Below are 18,610 nucleotides of genomic sequence, written 5' to 3' on the forward strand. Positions count from 1 at the left end.
TAGAGTCCCCGGTGTGATGGAGACCCCCTTCATCAGGAATCAGGGCTTCCACCTCCTCTCCCCCTGGAGAACTAGACACCTAATAGGTCCAGTTTCTACTCTTTGGAGACCGAGATATATCCCCTTGGAGGAGTCCCAAACCCTCAACTCCCTTCAGGACTTCAGGAGTCTAGGAGTCTGAGGGTCACACCCTCTGGTCCCCCAGAGAAATCAGGAGTCATGTCCTCCGAACTCTATTCCCCTTCAGGACCCAGGAATCCTGGTGACGAGAAGTCACACATTCCAACCGGTAGTCAGAACCCTCATCGCCTTCAAGCACCCAGGATTCTGAGTGGCAGCCCCTGCGCCCCCCCACCCCCGCCCCCCACCCACCGCTCTGTGACCTTACAAGCCCAGACATCCCATACTAGCATGCCAGAGTCTGGATCACCACGCCCTCTCCCTCTTCCGGCGACTTGGAGTCCTCAACCCCTGACCAAGCCGAGCAGCCGGGACACGGGGCACCCCGTAAGCCCCGGCCCTCAACCCACCCCTCACTGCGCGGGCACCTGTGGTGCCAGCACTGCTTCGGCGTCGGCCCGCATCTCGTCAAGCGCCTGCAGCAGGACGCCGTGCGCCGCGCGGTAACCCAGGCCCCCGGTGGCCGCCGCTCCGCCCGCCGGCCACAGGAAGGAGAGCGCGCCCAGCGCCGCGCCCCCGGCGGTGCCCTCGCCCGCCCACGAGCCCAGCCTCGCCTCCACTTCGGCGCGCGTCACCGGACCCGGGAAGCGCGTCCGCTCGGCCAGCTCCCCCGGCGCCAGGCCCAGCGCGCGCTCGCGTCGTGCCAGCGCCGCGGGTTCGAGCCCCAGCCCCCGCCGCCATTCGGCCAGCTGACCTCGCAGGAGCGCCACGTCGCAGGCCCAGCCCAGGCCCGGCACCGGGGCCGCCGCCGCCGCCAGGCTAGCCAACAGGGCCGGCCGCCACGCCCCGGCCCGCAGCGCCGCAGCCTTGGTCCGGGCCGCGCGGGGAGACGCGGGTGGCAGAGCCAGCAGCAGCGCCCCGGCCTGGGCCGGGGGTAGCGCACGCCGCAGCCACTCGCACAGCCCCGGGAGGCCGCCCGGCCGCAGCGGGAACACCGGCGGCGGCGCCTCCTCCAGCACCTCCCACGTCTCGTCTTCTGGGCTCAGTGCGGCCGCGCGCTCTGAGTCCCCGCTGCCCGGTTTCTTCACGCCGACGCCAACCGGCTGCAAACTCTCGCTGCCTGCGTCCTCTGAACCTTCCCCCCTGCCTGCTTTCTGCGATCCAGGGCCACATTTCTCCCTTCCCTCACTGCGTGCATTCTCAAACCCCCCTCCGCCTGCGTTCTCTAAGCTCTCGCCGCTCTTTTCCTCTTCGTCCAGGGACTCCGGATCCTCGCCCTCGCCGTCTGTTCGCACGCAGACCAGCGGCGTATCTGGTAGCACCAAGGGCCGGACTTGGGCCCAGTCCTTCTCAGTGGGGGCCCCAGGGGTGACAAGGATGAGAGCGTCGTAGTGGGTTGAGTGGGGGGCGGCAGCAGTGCCCGCGGAGCCCAGAGGCACGGTCCAGAGCACCACGTTGGGGCGCTCTGGGGCCGGGTAGGGCATGGGCTCCGCGGGCGCCGAAGCAGGCACCGCACCTGGGTCGTCAGGATCTAACCCGAGTAGCATGTTCAGCACAAGGCTCACGTCAGCCCTACCGGCCACGGCCAGGTCCAGGCGCGCGCTGCCCAGTCGCTCCAGGCCGGCCCGAACCCATGACAGCGCCGCCTCCAGGCCACCCGTCTCGAAGGCCTCGCGCACAGCCTCCAACTCTGCAGCGCCCAGCACCTCGAAGCCATCCTGAGCCGGTGGCAGGAGCCTGCGGGGAAAGGGAGGGATGGGGTCAAGGGCAGAAGAGGGGCTAAATGCTGGCGAGCTGGGCTAGGGGGACAGGACTGGGCTATGATGACAAGGCGGAGCTTTCTGAATAATCAGGAAAGGGAGGGGCCAGACTAATGGCACAGAAACAGAATCAGAGGCTATGAAGAAAAGGGAGGGGCTTAAAGAAGGGGTGGGACGGCTGGATTGAAATCAGAAATCAGGTTGCCAACAGAGCCGAAAATGGGGACCCGGCTAAGCCTTCCCCGGGGTTACGCTCTGCGGGAGCGGGTCTTTCCGAGGGACCTGCAGGATTCAGAAAAAGCCCTGCTGGGCGGGGCAAAACTCATAGAGAGTGGAGTTTAGAGCAAAGAAAGAATGGCGACTGTTTTGAGGACTAAACGAAAATCGAGCCCTATTGGACAAGGGCAAGGTCACCAAGGGCGCTCTTTCCTGAGACTAGGAGTCAGGAGGGCTGTAAAGACAGGTGAGGGGAGAACCCTCATCTACTAGCTCTTACCAAGGGCGCGTGGCTAAGAAAGACGAGCGGTGGGCCTGGGGGAGAGGCTGCCCCTCCCTGAGCCTCGTTTTGACATCTATAAAAGGAGGCCGCTTGGGGTTGGGGGAGAAAATTCAGGAGGTAGCCAGCAAGTGGACAGAGAAACGAAAGGGGATTAGAAAAAGCAAGTGAGGGAGGGCCCCCGAAACGACAAAGCTCGCTTAGGGTGTGGCTCTCCGGAGACTGGGGTCGCTTGAGAACCAAGCAGATGGTGAGCAGGAGGGTGACGACTGGAGAATGGAGTCTTCGGGTAAAAGCTTCGCGGGGATCACCAGCTTGCCTGGAGAGAGTGAGCCCTCGTTCACACTTTGGCCTGGGGGCAGTGTTTGGGCGCTAGGTCCCGGTCCCTCCCAGAATTCTCGCGAGGGAGCGGGGGGCTCATGACCTCAGAGCGCTCGCAGGAGGCGGAACCTGGATGACAGGTCCAGACTTCTAGCTGACCCTTGGCCTAGATGGTAGAAAAGGGTCAAGCACAGAGCGCTAGTTTGAGGTGGAACCTCGTGGACCTCAAAACCTGCGCTGAGGGTCGGGATTTGGATGAGAGAGCAGGGCTTCCAGAGATATCCCGTTAAGGTTGGCCCCAAACTCGCTGAGGGCGGGGTCTCGCAGACCTCAAAGAGCACCTTAGGGGTGGGAGGTACAGACTAAAAGCACTAGTCCTCTTCAACCCACCCTGAAACGCCGCGCTCACCTCTGCAGCGCCTCCGCCTGGCTCCGCAGCGCCGCCCGCAGGCGCTCCAGCTCCTCGCAGCCGTCGCTGCTGCGGCAGTCGGTCTGTAGCACAAAGAGAGCCGCGGCGCCCAACCCGGCGCTGTCCAGCTGGGCTGCGGTCTGATCCCGGGCCTGGGCTACATGCTGTGACTCCTCGGGACGGAGGTTCCGCACAGCCAGCAGGGGTGTCCCTCGGGCCAGGGCGGCCCGCGCTGCCTCCCCCAGCGCTGGGGCCAAGGGTTCCTCATTCCCCTCGGGGCCGGGCAGCACCAATACCAGCACGTTGGCTTCCGCCGCCCAGGGCCCCGGCGCTGCGGGTGGGCAGCTCAGCTCGCCCAGGAAGAGGCCTGGGCCTGCAGCTCTCAGGCTGGGGAGCCCGGAATCCGGCCGTCCGTCGGGGATCTCTACCGTCTCCACATCCTTGTCGCACAGCGCTGCGATCACAGCAGACTTTCCCGAGCCCGGAGGCCCCAGGAATAAGACGGTTACGTCACCCCGCGGCGGAGGCATGGCTGGAAAGTGGGGAGAGAGGAAGACCCGGGTCACGGAGCACCCAACCTTTTTCTTTCCTAGCTTCCCCACTCCGGTCTCAGACTTCAGCCTTTTACCCTGTCCACTTCTTTCGTTCTCGGGTATCACTCCCAGGCACCTAGAAAGCTGGCGCCCAGGCCCTATTCCCCAGGGACCTGGGAGTCCTGTCCGCCCTCTTTCTGGATGCGTTTCCCTTTACGCTTCAAAAACTCAGAAATCGCCCTCTAGCCCCCTCCTCCCTCAGGGACACAGATGTTTTTACCCCTCACTCGTCCCTTCCAAATCACCGACCGAGCAAACAGCCGGCACACGGGACAGCGCAGTCGGTAGCAGTCGGTCAGCCGCTGAGAAGCTCCGCCTCTGGGGTCCGAGGACGGAGGCCCATGAGGCTAAAGCGCCGGGATTTGGGGATGTCCAGACCCTTTCCGGGGGCTCTAACCTGACGTCATTCCTTTTAGGAGGGGGTGTGTCTGGAAAGCGTAACCTCGGGGACAGGGCCCTTTGCAGCGCCTGCGCAGAACGGCTGAAGGGCGCTCTTTCTCCTCCGCGGTCGCCGAACCTTGAACAATGAGGGAGCCAAAGCGCGTGCGCGCCAGGAGCGCCTAACACACTTGCGCAGTAAGCTTAGGTCTGCATGGCAAAGGAGGCTTGCAACGTCATCATTACGCACCCCAGTGCAGAGAAGGACCTCTCCCATTATTTTGAGGACCGGGTTGGCGCGACTGAATCACAGCAGTCGGATGGCAACCCGAGATCTGGGCTTCGAAAGGCTCATCAGGCGAAAGGCCGTGGAAACCACCGGGACTTTGAGACTCGGTGGGCCCTACCCCGCTTCCCTTCGGGTGACGGCGCTGTGACGAGCAACTGACAGGCGCAACGAAAGGCAGCCCTCTGCTGTCTGGAGAAAAGCAGAGGCCTGGGCTATCAGCCTCGGGAGGGAGCCGAGGGCAGTGCTTGGGGCAGCGGGTCACAGCGGCTGAAAGCGCGCGTGGGAAGCGGGGGCTCTAGGTGCAATAAGAGTTTCGGAATGTCAGAGAAAGATGTCTCCCGGAAGGAGGCAGGCTAAAGCGTGGGTACCACTACGTGCCTCAAGACAGGTGGGAGAGAAGGGGATGAGGCTGGTGTCAAAGATCAAGGGTCCCGCGCTCCGAGTTCAGGGAGTTAGTTTGATGTAGGAGGCATAGGTCAGAGGTCTCACGCAAGTGAGAAGGCTCTAAGGGGAGTCACAAACCCGGGGAGTTGAATCTTCTGGGAGGATTGAATCTTCTCTAGCGAGCTGCTCTATCAGGTTAGAATTCAAGGAGATGTTATCTCGTGGGGGGTCGGCCAAAGGCTGGCAAAGCCAAGCCTGTCAACGGTCATAGGATTGGCGGGCCCTCTAAGACTCGCTGTAGATAAGCGACTTCACTTGATTTACTGTTGTCATGTGTGCTCCTCTCTTGACCAGAGGGGTCTCAGTCACCATGGAGGACCGGCACCCCAAAGAGACCATGGAGCAGCAGGATTCGTCCAAGGAGAGAAGTCCCCAAAGTCCGGGAGGTGACATCTGTGAGTACTGCCGACCAGAGATGGCTGGGGTGCAGGAGCTGTGATGCTAAAAGGATTTCTATAGCATTTCAGTGTCCAGGGCGTTGCGGGGATTTGCCTGTTGGGAAGGAGCTGTTAATGGTCCCTCAGCTGCCCTCCCAGGACCTGCTACTCCCCACCCCTACCCTTATTACCCTCAGACGTACCCATCCTGCTGTATCCACATAAGCATGAATGGGATGCAGTTCAGAGGCACAGAGTGGCATCCAGAGAGGCTTGGGGTGGGAGAGGTGGCTGGGAAAGGGCAGAGAGCCCCAGTCTGTGCTCCAGACTCTCAGTGTGACTCGGGCCTCAGTTTCCCTATCTGTCAAAAGGGCTTGCCACTATTCACCTCACAGGGCTGGCTGGTATGGAGTTTAGCGGCAGAAAAGGGGAAAGCTTAATGTTAATGAAGGTAGCCAACCTGACCTAGGATAATAGCAACAGCTTCTACTGAATGCTTATTATGTGCTAGGTGCGTTCTAAGAGTTTAACATTTGTTATCTCATTCCGTCCTCCTGACAGACTCTGTGAAATTGGTAATTATCACTTTCACATGAGGGAACCGAGGCAAAGAGAGGTTAAGTATTTATAACGATGAAAGCCACAGTGTCAATGCTGTCCAGCCAGAGACCACCAGGAACACACCTGGAGTTGACCAAGTTGGGCTTATTGCTCACTGCGCTGAGGAAGCACACATACCGTGGGGCATCTCAGTAATAAGAAAGGACTTATTACAGGATTTAGGCTTGTGGTAGGTGATTTGGGGAAGGGTTCAAGAAAGGGGTTTTGCTGTGGATGGATGCTGCCAGGAAGCAGGGGCAATTACATGGCTGGCTATCTTAATATACCTTACCTAGAAGGAGGGAGGAACAAAGCAAGGCTCCAGGTGTAATTGGTAAAGCAGCAGCAGGCACTCATATTAGCCACGATGGGGCGGGGGTGTGTCTGGCCATTTTCGTGGCTTGGACAGTGTTCACGTTTTGTCTGTGTTTAGAAGGCATCATGGCATGGTCTTGTCATGATTCGTCTCAGTCACAGCATGGCCTTCTGACGATGTTCTGTGAAACTGTTTATGCTGAACAGGAGAACACCAAGGCCTAGCTGTGAGTGCCAGGCCAGCTCCCAGCTGTGGGGCTTCTTTTCTTTCTCAACAATAATTATTGCAAACCATTGTGTAGCACTGTTCTAAGCGCTTTTTATACGTTAATTCGTTTATTCCTTACAACAGCCCTATAAAGTAGATACTGATATGGTCATTACCCCATTTTCCAGATGAAAACGCCGTTTCTACTTGCCTCGGAAGTGGTAGAACCAGGAGTCAATTCCAGGCAGTCTGGCTCCAGAGGCTATGCTCTAATCACATGGCTCTGTAGGAAGGGCAGGCTCCCTGGGTTCCAGTCCTGACTCCGCCATTTCATTTCCTAGCTTCATGACTGTCGGCAAGTTACCTAACCTTTTTGAGCCTCAGTCTGCTCATCCGTAAAACAGGTCCAGTAAGTCTGCTCTCCAGGCCTGGCATAGCACCTCGCACATAGTAAGCCCTGCATGCTCACTGTTGGTACGATTCTGAGGCTGGGAGAGGCCCTCGAGACTCCTGCTGGCCTCCCCCAACCTCTTCTCATGTCCCTCAGGCCACTTGGGGGCCCTGCAGTGCACCCGCTGTCTCATCACCTTCGCAGACTCCAAATTCCAGGAGCGTCACATGAAGCGGGAGCACCCAGCGGACTTCGTGGCCCAGAAGCTGCGGGGGGTCCTCTTCATCTGCTTCACGTGCGCCCGCTCCTTCCCCTCCTCCAAGGCCCTGATCACCCACCAGCGCAGCCACGGTCCAGCGGCCAGGCCCTCCCAGCCGGCTGCGCCCACCACCACGCCACCCACCTTCCCCTGTCCTGACTGCGGCAAGACCTTTGGGCAGGCCGCTTCTCTGAGGCGGCATCGCCAGGCGCACGAGGCCCACCCCCTTCCTGGCCCCTTCGCCTGCACTGAGTGCGGGCAGGACTTTGCCCAGGAAGCAGGGCTGCATCAGCACTACATCCGGCACGCCCGGGGGGAGCTCTGAGTGTGGCTCCAGCCGTCCCGAGGGCAATGGAAGCTCTGTGGCTGGTGGGACACCCATCTGATATGGGGTGGGAGGGATTTACTTTCCTCCCTGGAAAGGCAAAGGACTCCTGATCAACAGGACCCAGAAGATGCTCATTTAGAGCCTCCGTCTTTGGAGGACACAAAAGCCTTCAGGGAAACAGTAAAATCAAACAATAGAAAGAAAGAAAGAGGGAAGTTTGTTATTTGTATCTTCCTCGTTCCCAATTAAATAGTTTGAAATCATAACTAGCTGCAGATTGTGTTATCACCATGAATTCTTCCCAGATGGAGGCCGTGGGGCTGCAAGAGCCAAGTGCCTGGATCTGGGCCTGAATGGGGGAGGGAAAGTGAGGTGTTGCCTGCCTGTAATGCCACCGAATGGGTCCCACACGTGGAGCAACTTGAGCCTTTGGGGATGGGACAGCAAAGTCGGAGGCTGTACTGAGTCATGTGACGGTTGCAATCTGGGCCCTTGTCTCTTCCCACCCCCTGCCAGCCTTTTCCACTCAAGGAGGGGCCATGGCATTGGATGGCTCTGCCCTCCTCCTCCCCAGATAATTTATTGTTCATTTAAATAATTTTATGTACCATTCTGGTCACGGAATATTTTTGTATGTGTAGGTGAGATGGCATGAATAAACTAACAGAAATAGTATCTAAAAACAAAAGGTCCATAATAAAATGTCTAAACAAGGAACTCTGGCTTTTGAGCAGGAATTCCCAGAGAACATAAGGGCATGGGGAGTGGGGAGCTCAGGGCAGACCTGGCCTGGCCCTGTGGGGAAACTGGTTTGGAGTCAAACAGAGGTACCTTCTGTTTCCTGTTGTATTTGGCCAACACAGGGAGATATTCCATTAAGATCCTATTTTCAGCTCTTTTTTTCTTTCAGTACGCGGGCCTCTCACTGTCGTGACCTCTCCCATTGCAGAGCACAGGCTCTGGCCGCGCAGGCTCAGCGGCCATGGCTCACGGGCCCAGCCGCTCCGCGGCATGTGGGATCTTTCCGGACCGGGGCACGAACCTGTGTTCCCTGCATCGGCAGGCGGACGCCCAACCACTGCGCCACCAGGGAAGCCCTATTTTCAGCTCTTGAAAGGCCCAACCCTGGGCTGAGTTCCACTGGACCAGTTTTACTCCCTTGCATTACCTGCCCTGCCCCTAGAGACAATGGTCGATGCCTTGCATACAATAATCACAGCCCTGCATACAATAATCACAGACTCTGAATTGAGGGATATTTTGAAAGCCCACAGGTGAGATGGATATGGTAGAGACTGAGCTATCTCCCACTTTTTAGCTAGGCACACGGTGGCTACAAAGACTGCCTTTCCCAGATTTCCTTGCAGCTAGATGTGGCCCTGTGACTGAGTTCTGACTAAATTCCTGGGTAGAGTCCTCAAGCTTCAGAAAGGAACCTGCCTTTCCTCGACCTTCCTGCCTGGAATGTGGACATGGTATCCAGCCATCTTGGACCATGAGAGCGACAACAGGATGGCAGAGCAAGAAGACAGCAGGCGGCTGGGTCTGCTATCACTACCACTCCCCCCACCCTTCCAGTCTCTCTACTACACACCACCCCCTGTGTATATGTAAGTCAGCGTCCATCACTCCTCATTCAGAACCCTCCAATGGCATCCCATAGGTAACATCCAAAGGCCTTACCCAGGCCCACAAGACCCAACAATGACTCGGTCCCAGCCCACTGAGCAATCTCAACTCCCTCCCGGTTCTGTCTTTTTCACTACACTCTAGCCACACATGCCAGGCTGGCATCTGCCTCAGAGCCTTTGCACTTGCTGTTCCCTCTCACCCAGAACTTTGCAAGGCTGCCTCCTCATTATTCAGGTCTCAATACCTGCCACTTCAGAGAGGTCCTCCTTGGCTAAAATAGCACCTCCAACCCTTAGCCTGATGTAGTTTATTCCCAGCACTCTTCAACACTTGGAATGCTCACACCTGTGGTTCTCTCATCGTCTGTGTCCTTCCTCTAGAATCCAAGCTTCTGAGGGCAAGTGGGTTGTCTTCCTCATTGCTTCATCCCCAGCACCTAGGACAGCGCTTACCATGGAGGCTCAAGAAAGAACGCCTTCACTGTGCCCAGTTGTTTACCTATTTCTCAGCCTCAGCCCACCCTTCCACACTGCTCCGTGAGGCTGGGCTTTCTGCAGCTATGCTTCCCAGACTCCCTGGAGAGCTGGCTTCCTTAAGTTCATCCCACAAGAGGTCTGGGCAGAGGGAAGGAAGGTCGGAAGAGGGGAGAAGGGACTCACCTTGCCTTGGGCTCCTGCTGGAACCCCTCCAGCAGCAGTTCGGGCTCCAATACCTTTCTACACTCTCAGCACAAGGCATTGTGCCCCTCTTGGGGTTTAAGCAGCAGCTGTGTGGTAGCCAGTCCCTGCACCAGCCATACACGTGGCTTGGCCTGCCCACCAAGCTCCCACTGGGTTCTGGTCATTGCGCTTCTCTTTCTGCATCCCAGTCCTAGAGGTGGGAGCTTCTTGCAGACACTAATTTCTCAGTTACCTCACTTTTCCATGTTTGTGCTCTCAGCGTTTTAGTACCTGTGTAACCAATTCCCAGTACTGGGCCCTCTGGAATTCCTAGCTTGGTCTCCATATCCTGCCTGGGTCCTGAAGAACTGAATGACCCCACTGGCAGGAGACTAGGTCTCTTGATTCCCAGTCTCTCGTGATCCTTAGGAACTTCTGATGACGAATGGATAATTTGCTACTTCTATGCTTAGAAAGCCCTGTCTTAGGGCAGAAGAGGGCTTAGGCATGCTGCTCCAGGAAATAAGATCCATCCAGGTTGTTTTAATGAGCTGTGAATTTCTGCTTTGATGATTCTAGGATTCAATGATGCTAAGCTATAGTGGTTATGAAAGTCTCAAAGAGTGCATAAATATAAGATTCTGAGCTTCTAGGATGAAAAGTATGGCTTTTGAAAGCTATTAAGGTCCTGTAACAGGCGTCAGGATGTAAATGCTCTTTGGGGCCAAGCAGGTACCATAAATCAGTGAGGCAAGCAGGGTGTAAGGGGTCCAGATGCCAGACGGCGGGGACTGGGCATGCGGGAGGGAATGCCCCATTAATAGGAGGTGACCCCTACTCAGCTCCAGCAAACTACTGCCCCATGGGATTGTGGGTTCAGCAATCAAGCTCACAAGGAAGCCAGAAACTTCCATTTTTGTGTCAAACCTGCCCATTTTTAAATGTTGGTAACCAACGTTATTAAAAAAAAACCTCAATAACTCTGGAGACCAAATACACTCCTGCAAGTCAGATGGTGGCTGTGGACAAGCCATTTCTGGTGTGTGGCTTAGTGGCTAAGAATGGGGTGCCTTACCTCCAGTTGTCTGGATTCAAACCTGGCCTCTGCTTCTTCCCAGCTGTGTGACCTCTAGAAGATTACTCAACCTCTCTGTGCCCTGGTTGTAGCAGTTGTAAAATGGTCATGATAGTAGCCCCTACGCCTCTAAGAATTATGATGATGACGACACACTTGGAGAGAAAGTCAGAGCCGGTATTAATGGCCTGTGTGACCCCGTCCTCTTCCCCTCTGCTTTTCTCTGCCCCTCTCTGCTCTCGTGTTCCCACCAGTCTTCCCCCTGCCTTCCTCAGCAACAGCCTTGTGGCCCCAAGTGCACTTCAACAAACATCCCAAGCAGGTTCCACCTCAGGGCCTTTGCACTTGCTGTTCTCACAGCCACATGGCCTGTTCCTCCTCCTCTAGGTCTCTGCTTTGATGTCACCTTCTTAGTGAAGCCTTTCCTGACTACCCCATTTGAAACTGCTTCACACACAAGCCTCCCCATGCCCCTTCTCTTTTCCTCCACAGCACTTACAACCTTCTAACATTCTAAATGTTTTACTTAAATATTCAAGTATCTGTTTTCCCCTTTATAATATAACCTCCACAAAGGCAGGGATTTTTGTTCATTGTGTTCACCACTCTACTCCCAGCTCCCCAAATAGTGCCTGCATCTCCTAGGTATTCAATAAATCACTGTTGAATGAATGAGTAATAAGTAACAGTCCCTACCTCATAAGGATCCGATGTGATCGTCCATATACAGCGCTTAGCCCAGGGCCTGGTCCGCTGTGAGCCATTATGGTAATTCAGGTTCTATTCTTGAAGGTTCTTAGTTGCCAAGCTTCTATGAGTTAACACATGTAAAGCGCCTTAGAAGAGAGCTTGGCACACAGTAAATGCTCAGTAAATGGTAGCTATTATTATAATTAGGCTTCTATTTTCAAAGGAGCTTCAGTGCCAAGCTTCTGTGAATTAGTACTTCCCATCTCAGAGCAAGAGCCTGTGTTTCCACAAGGCGGTAATAAGCTGACCCTCTGTTCCCCTCTGACCTCATCCCTCCAGCTCTGCCATCCCTTATCCCCTCCAGCCGCTCTTGCCTAATTGACATGTGGGGCAGGCTCCTGCCCACCCCCCCTCGCCTAGATCGCTCTTCCCACCCGAGTGCCAGGCTCCCTCCCTCCCTTTCTCAGGTCTCTGCTTAGGTCTCTGTCACCTCCTCAGGGAGGACTACACTATTTAAAACTGCACCCTCTTCCAGAACTGTTCTCCCTTCTCTTCTCTATTTTTCTCCACAGCACTTACCACCATCCAGCATATGTTACATCCTTCTTGTTTACTTTTTGTTTACTATCTGTCCCCACCGGTGGCCCCTTCCCACCTCCATGTACGCTCCACGAGGACAAGGATTTTATTTTATTCACTGGTGTGTTCCCAATGCTTAGCACACAGCACGTATTCAAAAGATATTTGTTAAATGAATTAATGGATCACGGTCCCTACCTCGCAGAGTTATTCTAAGGACCCGATGATCTCATGTAAATAAAATGCAGCACTCTGTAAGTGCTGGGAAAATGGCAGCTGTAATTATAATTAAAGTTCTATTTTTGTAAGTTCCTAGATGCACAACTTCTCTAAGTCAATATACATAAAGCTCTTGGACTGGCACTTGGCACCCGGGAAGCGCTCGGGAAGCAGAGCTATGATTATAATTAAAGTCCTCTTTGTGAAGGTTCTTGGATGAAGTGGCAGAGAGCACTAGCTGTCTTCCACAAACTGTTTTCTGGGCACTTGGCTAGACCGCCTTTCCCAGACTCCCTTGCTGCAGGCTGTGGCCATGTGACTAATCTCTCAGCAAAGGAACATAAGTGGAAGCACTGTGTGCCACCTCCAGGCTGGGGCCTCTAAGAGAACACGTGTACCTCTCCAGGCTCTCTTTCCTCTTCCTCTGGCAGAACCCAGGCCATGGACACCCAGCCATGACCATGTGAATGACAAAAGGCTTACAGGATGGCCTGGGTCCCCAAATCACCATATGGAGGTTACCTGCCAACCTGAAACACCCATCCTGGACTATGATGTGAGCAAGAAAATTCTGTTGTGTTTGAGCCTGTACATCACGGGGTCTATGATGAAATACATGGGAACCACACTGAACATATGCACTTAGTAAACGTTAATTATCTCGGCAACAACAATCCTTAGCTTTCCCCAAGGAGCCCAGGGATGGTGAGGTAAATGCCCAGGCACATGCCTTACACACTCGAGCTTACACACACACATACACACACACACACACACCTCAAATGCACACTCGGCCGACACACAGAATTTGGCTTTTATTCTGGCTTTCACACAACTACTGCTAAGACGACACAGATCCGTGGGACCCCATCCCCGTGACCACCGCGACCACCCCGATGTCCTCAGCCCCCTCCTCCCACCCCACCCGCCCCACCCCTCTGCCAAGCTCCCTAGGTCGGGGCGCTGCCTACACCTCACCCCGGGCATGCAGCATGAAGTGCCCGTGCAGCTCCCCGAGGTTGTCAAAGGAATCCTCGCACTCGGTACAGTGGTAGGCGCCGCCCTCCTCCTCCTCCTCCTCCCCCTCCCCCTCCTCCCCCTCCCCCTCCTCCCCCCTCCCAGCTGGTCGGCCCTCCCCAGCCCGAGGCGGCTCCTCCTCTTCCTCCCCGAGGGCCCTACTTTCAGGAGCTGGCGCTTCCTGGGGGGCTGTAGCGGGGCAGCAGAGCCGGCAAGGCGGGGTGCCCGGTGGGGCCTCCCCAAGGGCGGAGCGGCCACAGAGCTGGCAGGGCTGGGCTGGGGGGCCCGGGAGCTGGGCTGCACGGGGGGCCCGGCGGGATGGGCCCCCCCGGCCCCCCCCCAGGCGCTGCTTCACCTTGTAGCCGGGGTCATATTCGGGATCATCAGTGGTCTCCTCTTCCTCCTCCTCCTCATCTTCTTCCTCTTCGGAGTCCGGCTCTGAGAGAGTATATTCGGAGTCAGAGGAATGCTCGGGGCCTAGAGGGGGCGGAAGAGGAAAGACGGCGGCATCAGGGGACAGAGGGCTGTGCCCGGCTGTCCGCTCCCTGAGCCCCGTTCAGACTCGCCACAGTATGGAGAGGGCGGCCCGGGCCCGACCCTGCTCTCCCCACAGATGGATCCGCATCGTGCCGAACAGGCCGTATCTGTGTGTCAAGCAAATGAATGTCTTGCAAGAACTGCATCTTAGGGGTTTAAAAAGAACAAAGTAGGAGACGTAGGAGTAATAAAAACAACAATGACAGTGTCCACTGCTATTTTAAGAACCTTGTTTTTTATATATTAACTCAACTAATCACTTGTTTTTGCCCCCTGGCTGTCCTAGCCCCGAACGCTCAGCTCTGTGCCCGTCCAAAGTCCTTTCCCCACCAGACCAGCGGGCAGGCCTGCTCTGACTCATCGCTGGGTCCCCAGCATCACCCAGCTCAGAAGAACAAGTTATGTTTGCTGAGCATCCGTCCTTCCCTGCAGCTCTCTCTGTCTCTTGTTCCTGCCTCTGTCCTGCTGTCTGTCTGCCACTTAACAAATGTTTCCCGAGGCCTTGGCGTGGGCTGGTCCCTCTGCCTGGAACGCTGCTCCCCACTCTATCTGCCTGGCGATCTCCTCCTCACCCTCCAGGGCCCAGCACAGGCTCTGTCCTCCGCGAAGTCACCGCCCCCGACGACTTCAGGCAGAGGGTCTCTCCCCTGTTCCCTCCACCCTGGCTCCATCTCCCCTGTCGCTGTCCTAAAGGCTGTAGCCATCTGGGCCCCAGAATGTCTCCTCCTTCGGGCTAGAAACCCCTCAGGGGCAGCTCTGACTCATCTGCGGTCCCCAACGGGACGTGTGGATTGACTGACAAGGGTGGCCCGGCTCTCCCTCCTCCAGGCCTTCGCCTCTGCTCTTCTCCCACCTGGGGCGACCCTCTCCTTCTCGACTAGCCAACTCCTGCTCCTCTTTAAGGCTCCAGCTCCATGTCACCTCCTCTGTGAGGTCCTCCCTGACTGCCCAGGCGGTCAGTGCCTCTCTCGTCTGGGGTCGCCCTGCCCCCTAACACACACTGACAGCCTGGACAGTGACGGTCTGGGTCTGGAGACTGGAGACTCCTGGAAGGCAGGACCTGGGCCTGACCCATCTCTGTGTCCCTAGCAACGCTAAGCATAAGGCAGCCTGGGGAGGCATTTGCTGAACGGCTGCAAACCACAGACGAAACACCTCCAGCTTTGAGCTGGGGCCCCACCCGTCTTTCTCCTCCCACCCCTGACTTCACACCACCTCCCCTCCAGAGTCTTCACTGCCCACTGTGACTTCATGAAGTTCGCCTGGGAAAGGCAATCAGGTGGTCACCCACGGCTACCAAGCCTTTTGTGTCCACCGTGACTTCCTGGGCCATAAGCCCTTTCGCAGCCACCATGCCTTCTCCATCTGCGAGAGCTCGGAAGCCCAGCATGTCTCCGGCGTCCGTGGGACCCTCGATGCCCTCAGCGTCTCCCAATCCTCCTGCCTCCTTGAAGACCACCACCAAATCGGCAATGCCCAACAGCCCCTCAGTGTCCACCAAACCTGTGACCGCCCCTAACTCGGTCACGAGCCCAAGCAGTTCCGAATCTCCCAAATGGGCAAGTACAAAGGCAGCCCCTTGTCACCAGCCCAGCAGCAAGTCCCGAGCCCATGGCAAGGCCCGAACGCCTAGCAAAGCCAGCACCGACACCAGGGCCAGCACCGACACCGGGACCAGCAAAGCCAGCAAGGCCAGCAGGGTAAGACGCCCCCGGCGCAGAGGCACCCACAGCCGAGGCACAACTCCCGGCAGAAGGGGAAGCCGCAGCTCCAAGAGGTCAGCCAACAGGGCCAGCACTCCCAGCAGGATAAGGACTAATGGTGCCAGACCAGGTATGCCCAGCAGGGTGAGAACTCCTACTTCCCAGCAAAAACAGAGTTGGGGGAAGAGTTACAGCCAGCTGAGAACCAACAACCGGGAAAGGAGTGACAGCCAGCCTAGAAATGTGAGCAGAAAGAGGAGCTACAGCCCCCCAGGAGCCTTGGATACGGGGAAGAGTTCCAGCCTGGCTGGAACCCCCAGTAGGGCAAAGAGTTATAGCCCCGCTAGAACTCCCTTCGAGGAGAAAGGTCACTGCCCGTCTCCGTCATCATCGAGGAGGGTGAAGAGTTATAGTCAGAAGATCACCCCCAGCAGGGGATGGAGTTACAGCCCTACTGAAGTGTTCAGCAGGGTCGAGAGTTACAACCAAGGTAGTGCACCCAGCAGGCCCCAAAGTCACAGCCAGTCTAGCACCCCCAGCCAGCCCTGAAGTCGCAGCCGGTCTAGAATGCCCAGAAGGGCACGAAGTCGCAGTAGGGAGAGAGCCCACAGCAGGGTGAGAAGTCACAGTTGGAAGAGAAATCATAGCAGGGCAAGAAGTCGTACCCGGAGGGGCACTCCCAGTCAGAGGGGAAGACATAGCCACTCTAGAATGTGCAGCAAGGGGAAAAGTTATAACCAATTTAGAACCCCCAAAAGGGAAAGATGTTACAGCGTCTATAAGCCCCAGCACGGAGGGAGGTCACAGACGATCTAGAACCCACAGCAAGGAGAGAGGTCGCAGATGGTCTAGAAGCCCCAGCAAGGAGAGAGTCCACAGCCGATCTAGAACACCCAGTAAGGAGAGAGGTTGCACCCTGTCTAGAACCCCCAGTAAGGAGAGCGGTCGCAGCCACTCCAGAACCCCCAGCACGGAGAGAGATTACAGCCAAACTAGAATCTCCAGCAAGGAAAGAGATCACAGCCGATTTAGAACCTCCAGCTAGGAAAGAAATCACAGCCAATCTAGAACCCTCAGAAAGGAGAAAGATCACAGCCAAACTAGAACCTCCAGCAAGGAAAGATATTACAGTCGATCCAGAACCCCCAGAAAAGAGAGTGCTCTCAGACGATCTCGAACCTCCAGCAAGGGGAGAGATCTCAGCCAAACTAGAACTTCTAGCAAGGAGAACGATTACAGCCAATCTAGAACTCCCAGAAAGAACTTCCAGCAAAGAAAGCGATCACAAGAAGGAGAGCAATCCCAGCCAATCTATAACCCCCAGAAGTCTCAGCAGGAAGGGATCCCCTAGCAGGGCAGAGAGTCCTAATCAGAACAGAAAACCTAGCGAGATAAGGAGCCACTCCCCGTCAAGATTTCTCAGCGGAGCCCCAATCCCAAACCAGGAAGATAGTCAAGCCAACACCACCACCTCGAAGGCCATCTCACCTGGAGAGAGGTCCTCATCGTCTTCCTCCAGGCTGGCGTAGCCCCCAGTCTCAGCCGGCTCACGGGTTTCTGTCATGGCCAGGGGAGGGGACAGGACACAGGAGCAGAGCAGCAGCTGGGCAGTGTCCCTCCCTGGCCAGCTTCCCACAGCCACACGTCGGCCACAAGTCCTCTGAGGCAGGATGTCAGCAGGTAGAGAGGGATGCTGGACAGGGGAAGGAAAGGCCTGTGATGACTCTAAATAAACTTTTACATAGCGTCTGCCTCCCCAGGACTCAGTGTGCTCAGTGTTGTGGGCAAGGAAAAGACGATCCCAACCCTGTCCTTGACTGCCTAAAGGGCCTTGACTGCCTACAGAGCCTTCACTGCAGGCTCTGCCCCTCTGTAGGCCTTAATTTCCCCATCTGGTTCTCTTTCAATGGGGTGGGGAAGGGTAATATTCCAAATATTTAACAGCGAGTACCAACATGGCACCAATCAGAACTGAGAGGGGAACATGGGCCTACGGCAGGCATTAACCCTTTACTTGCTAGGCTGTGGGAAAGTCTGGGGCGGGGGAAGAGTCCAAAGTGGCAGCTGGGGGTAGGGATTACTTGGAATAGTGGTGATATACCAACCAGTCTAGAAGTAGGTCTATATTTAAAAAACTAGTATGGTTGCACTGATCTGTGAATGTCAGCCCTAACTCTTTTTTTTCTTTTAATTTAGTTTTTATTTATTTTTGGCTGCACTGGGTCTTCGTTTCTGCACACGGGCTTTCTCTAACTGCGGCGAGCGGGGGCTACTCTTCCTTGTGGTGCGCGGGCTTCTCATTGCGGTGGCTTCTCCTGTTGCGGAGCACAGGCTCTAGACGCGCGGGCTCAGTAGTTGTGGCTCGCAGGCTCTAGAGCGCAGCAGTTGTGACGCACAGGCTTAGTCACTCCACAGCATGTGGGATCTTCCTGGACCAGGGCTCGAACCCGTGTCCCCTGCATTGGCAGGCGGATTCTTAACCACTGCGCCACCAGGGAAGTCCCTGCCCTAATTCTTTATCAATTTACACCTTGGCAAGATGATGCCTAGGTTTGAATCCTAAATCTGCCACATTCTAGCTGTGTAGCTTCAAACAAAGGACCTTTCTTCTCTAGCCTGTTTCCTTCTAGGTACAAAAAGGGCTTCTAGGGCTTAACTTACGTACTTGTAACCACATTGAGACATTATTATCTCCTTTGCACAGATGAGGAAATTGAGGCACAAAGAGAATTATCACACCAACTGGCAGGTGGGTGAACTACGATTTGAAGCCATGTCATCCTACCTCTCATAAAATGATCCTTCAGCGGAAAAGATTTTTTGAAGATTCAGTAGGCTCGTTCATATAAATTGGTGGTATGTGGCAGGTACTCCATGAGCAGTAGCTATTACCACCCGCAACCCCAACCCTCTATAAACCCCCACCATTCCAGACTTCTCACCTCTCCCTGTGCACAACAGGACTTTTCACCTCTGTGGGTCTTAGTAAATCCTACAACTGCTGTCTGGAATGTGCTCCTTCCCCCATGTCTGCCTGGAGAACTCTTACTCTCTCTCCAAAGCCCACCTCAAACAGAAGAACCTCTATACTTCTCCTCAGCCAAACACCACCTCTGCCTCTTCCAAGAAGCCTTCTCTGACTCCTCTTTCTCTCCCTCTTCATCAATACTCCCTACACACACACGCGCACACACACACGCACACACACACA

The 18,610-nt window shown here is 55.9% G+C and overlaps 4 protein-coding genes across 6 annotated transcripts; 2 read left to right on the plus strand and 2 right to left on the minus strand.

Moving 5' to 3' along the window:
- Positions 1-533: 533 nt before the first annotated feature.
- IRGQ (immunity related GTPase Q) lies at positions 534-3,636 on the minus strand (the record flags this gene model as incomplete). Its single annotated transcript, XM_079723845.1, has 2 exons — positions 534-1,857; positions 3,107-3,636. 2 exons carry the CDS (start codon positions 3,634-3,636, stop codon positions 534-536), a joined length of 1,854 nt encoding a protein of 617 aa, XP_079579971.1.
- A 1,015-nt stretch (positions 3,637-4,651) lies between these two features.
- On the plus strand, positions 4,652-7,996 carry ZNF576 (zinc finger protein 576; the record flags this gene model as incomplete). 2 transcript variants are annotated; one of them, XM_079723999.1, is made up of 3 exons in its annotated part: positions 4,652-4,754; positions 5,105-5,205; positions 6,858-7,996. In XM_079723999.1, the coding sequence occupies 2 exons, from the start codon at positions 5,121-5,123 to the stop codon at positions 7,283-7,285; spliced, it is 513 nt and encodes a 170-aa protein (XP_079580125.1). In that variant the 3' UTR covers positions 7,286-7,996. The 2 variants fall into 2 exon arrangements, with proteins under 2 accessions (XP_079580125.1, XP_079580124.1); XM_079723998.1 differs by lacking the exon at positions 4,652-4,754 and having other exon boundaries at positions 5,082-5,205.
- A 5,113-nt stretch (positions 7,997-13,109) lies between these two features.
- ZNF428 (zinc finger protein 428) lies at positions 13,110-16,963 on the minus strand (the record flags this gene model as incomplete). Of its 2 annotated transcripts, none has more annotated exons than XM_079724222.1 (2): positions 13,110-13,597; positions 16,888-16,963. In XM_079724222.1, 2 exons carry the CDS (start codon positions 16,961-16,963, stop codon positions 13,110-13,112), a joined length of 564 nt encoding a protein of 187 aa, XP_079580348.1. The 2 variants fall into 2 exon arrangements, with proteins under 2 accessions (XP_079580348.1, XP_079580347.1); XM_079724221.1 differs by having other exon boundaries at positions 13,110-13,636.
- SRRM5 (serine/arginine repetitive matrix 5) lies at positions 15,049-16,444 on the plus strand (the record flags this gene model as incomplete). The annotated part of the gene is given in 3 exon segments (XM_079723305.1): positions 15,049-15,945; positions 15,949-16,164; positions 16,166-16,444. Coding segments are annotated over 3 exon segments (1,392 nt in total).
- Positions 16,964-18,610: the final 1,647 nt, after the last annotated feature.

The sequence above is a fragment of the Hyperoodon ampullatus genome (assembly GCF_949752795.1).
Source record: "Hyperoodon ampullatus genome assembly, chromosome: 18".
Taxonomy (NCBI): domain Eukaryota; kingdom Metazoa; phylum Chordata; class Mammalia; order Artiodactyla; family Ziphiidae; genus Hyperoodon; species Hyperoodon ampullatus.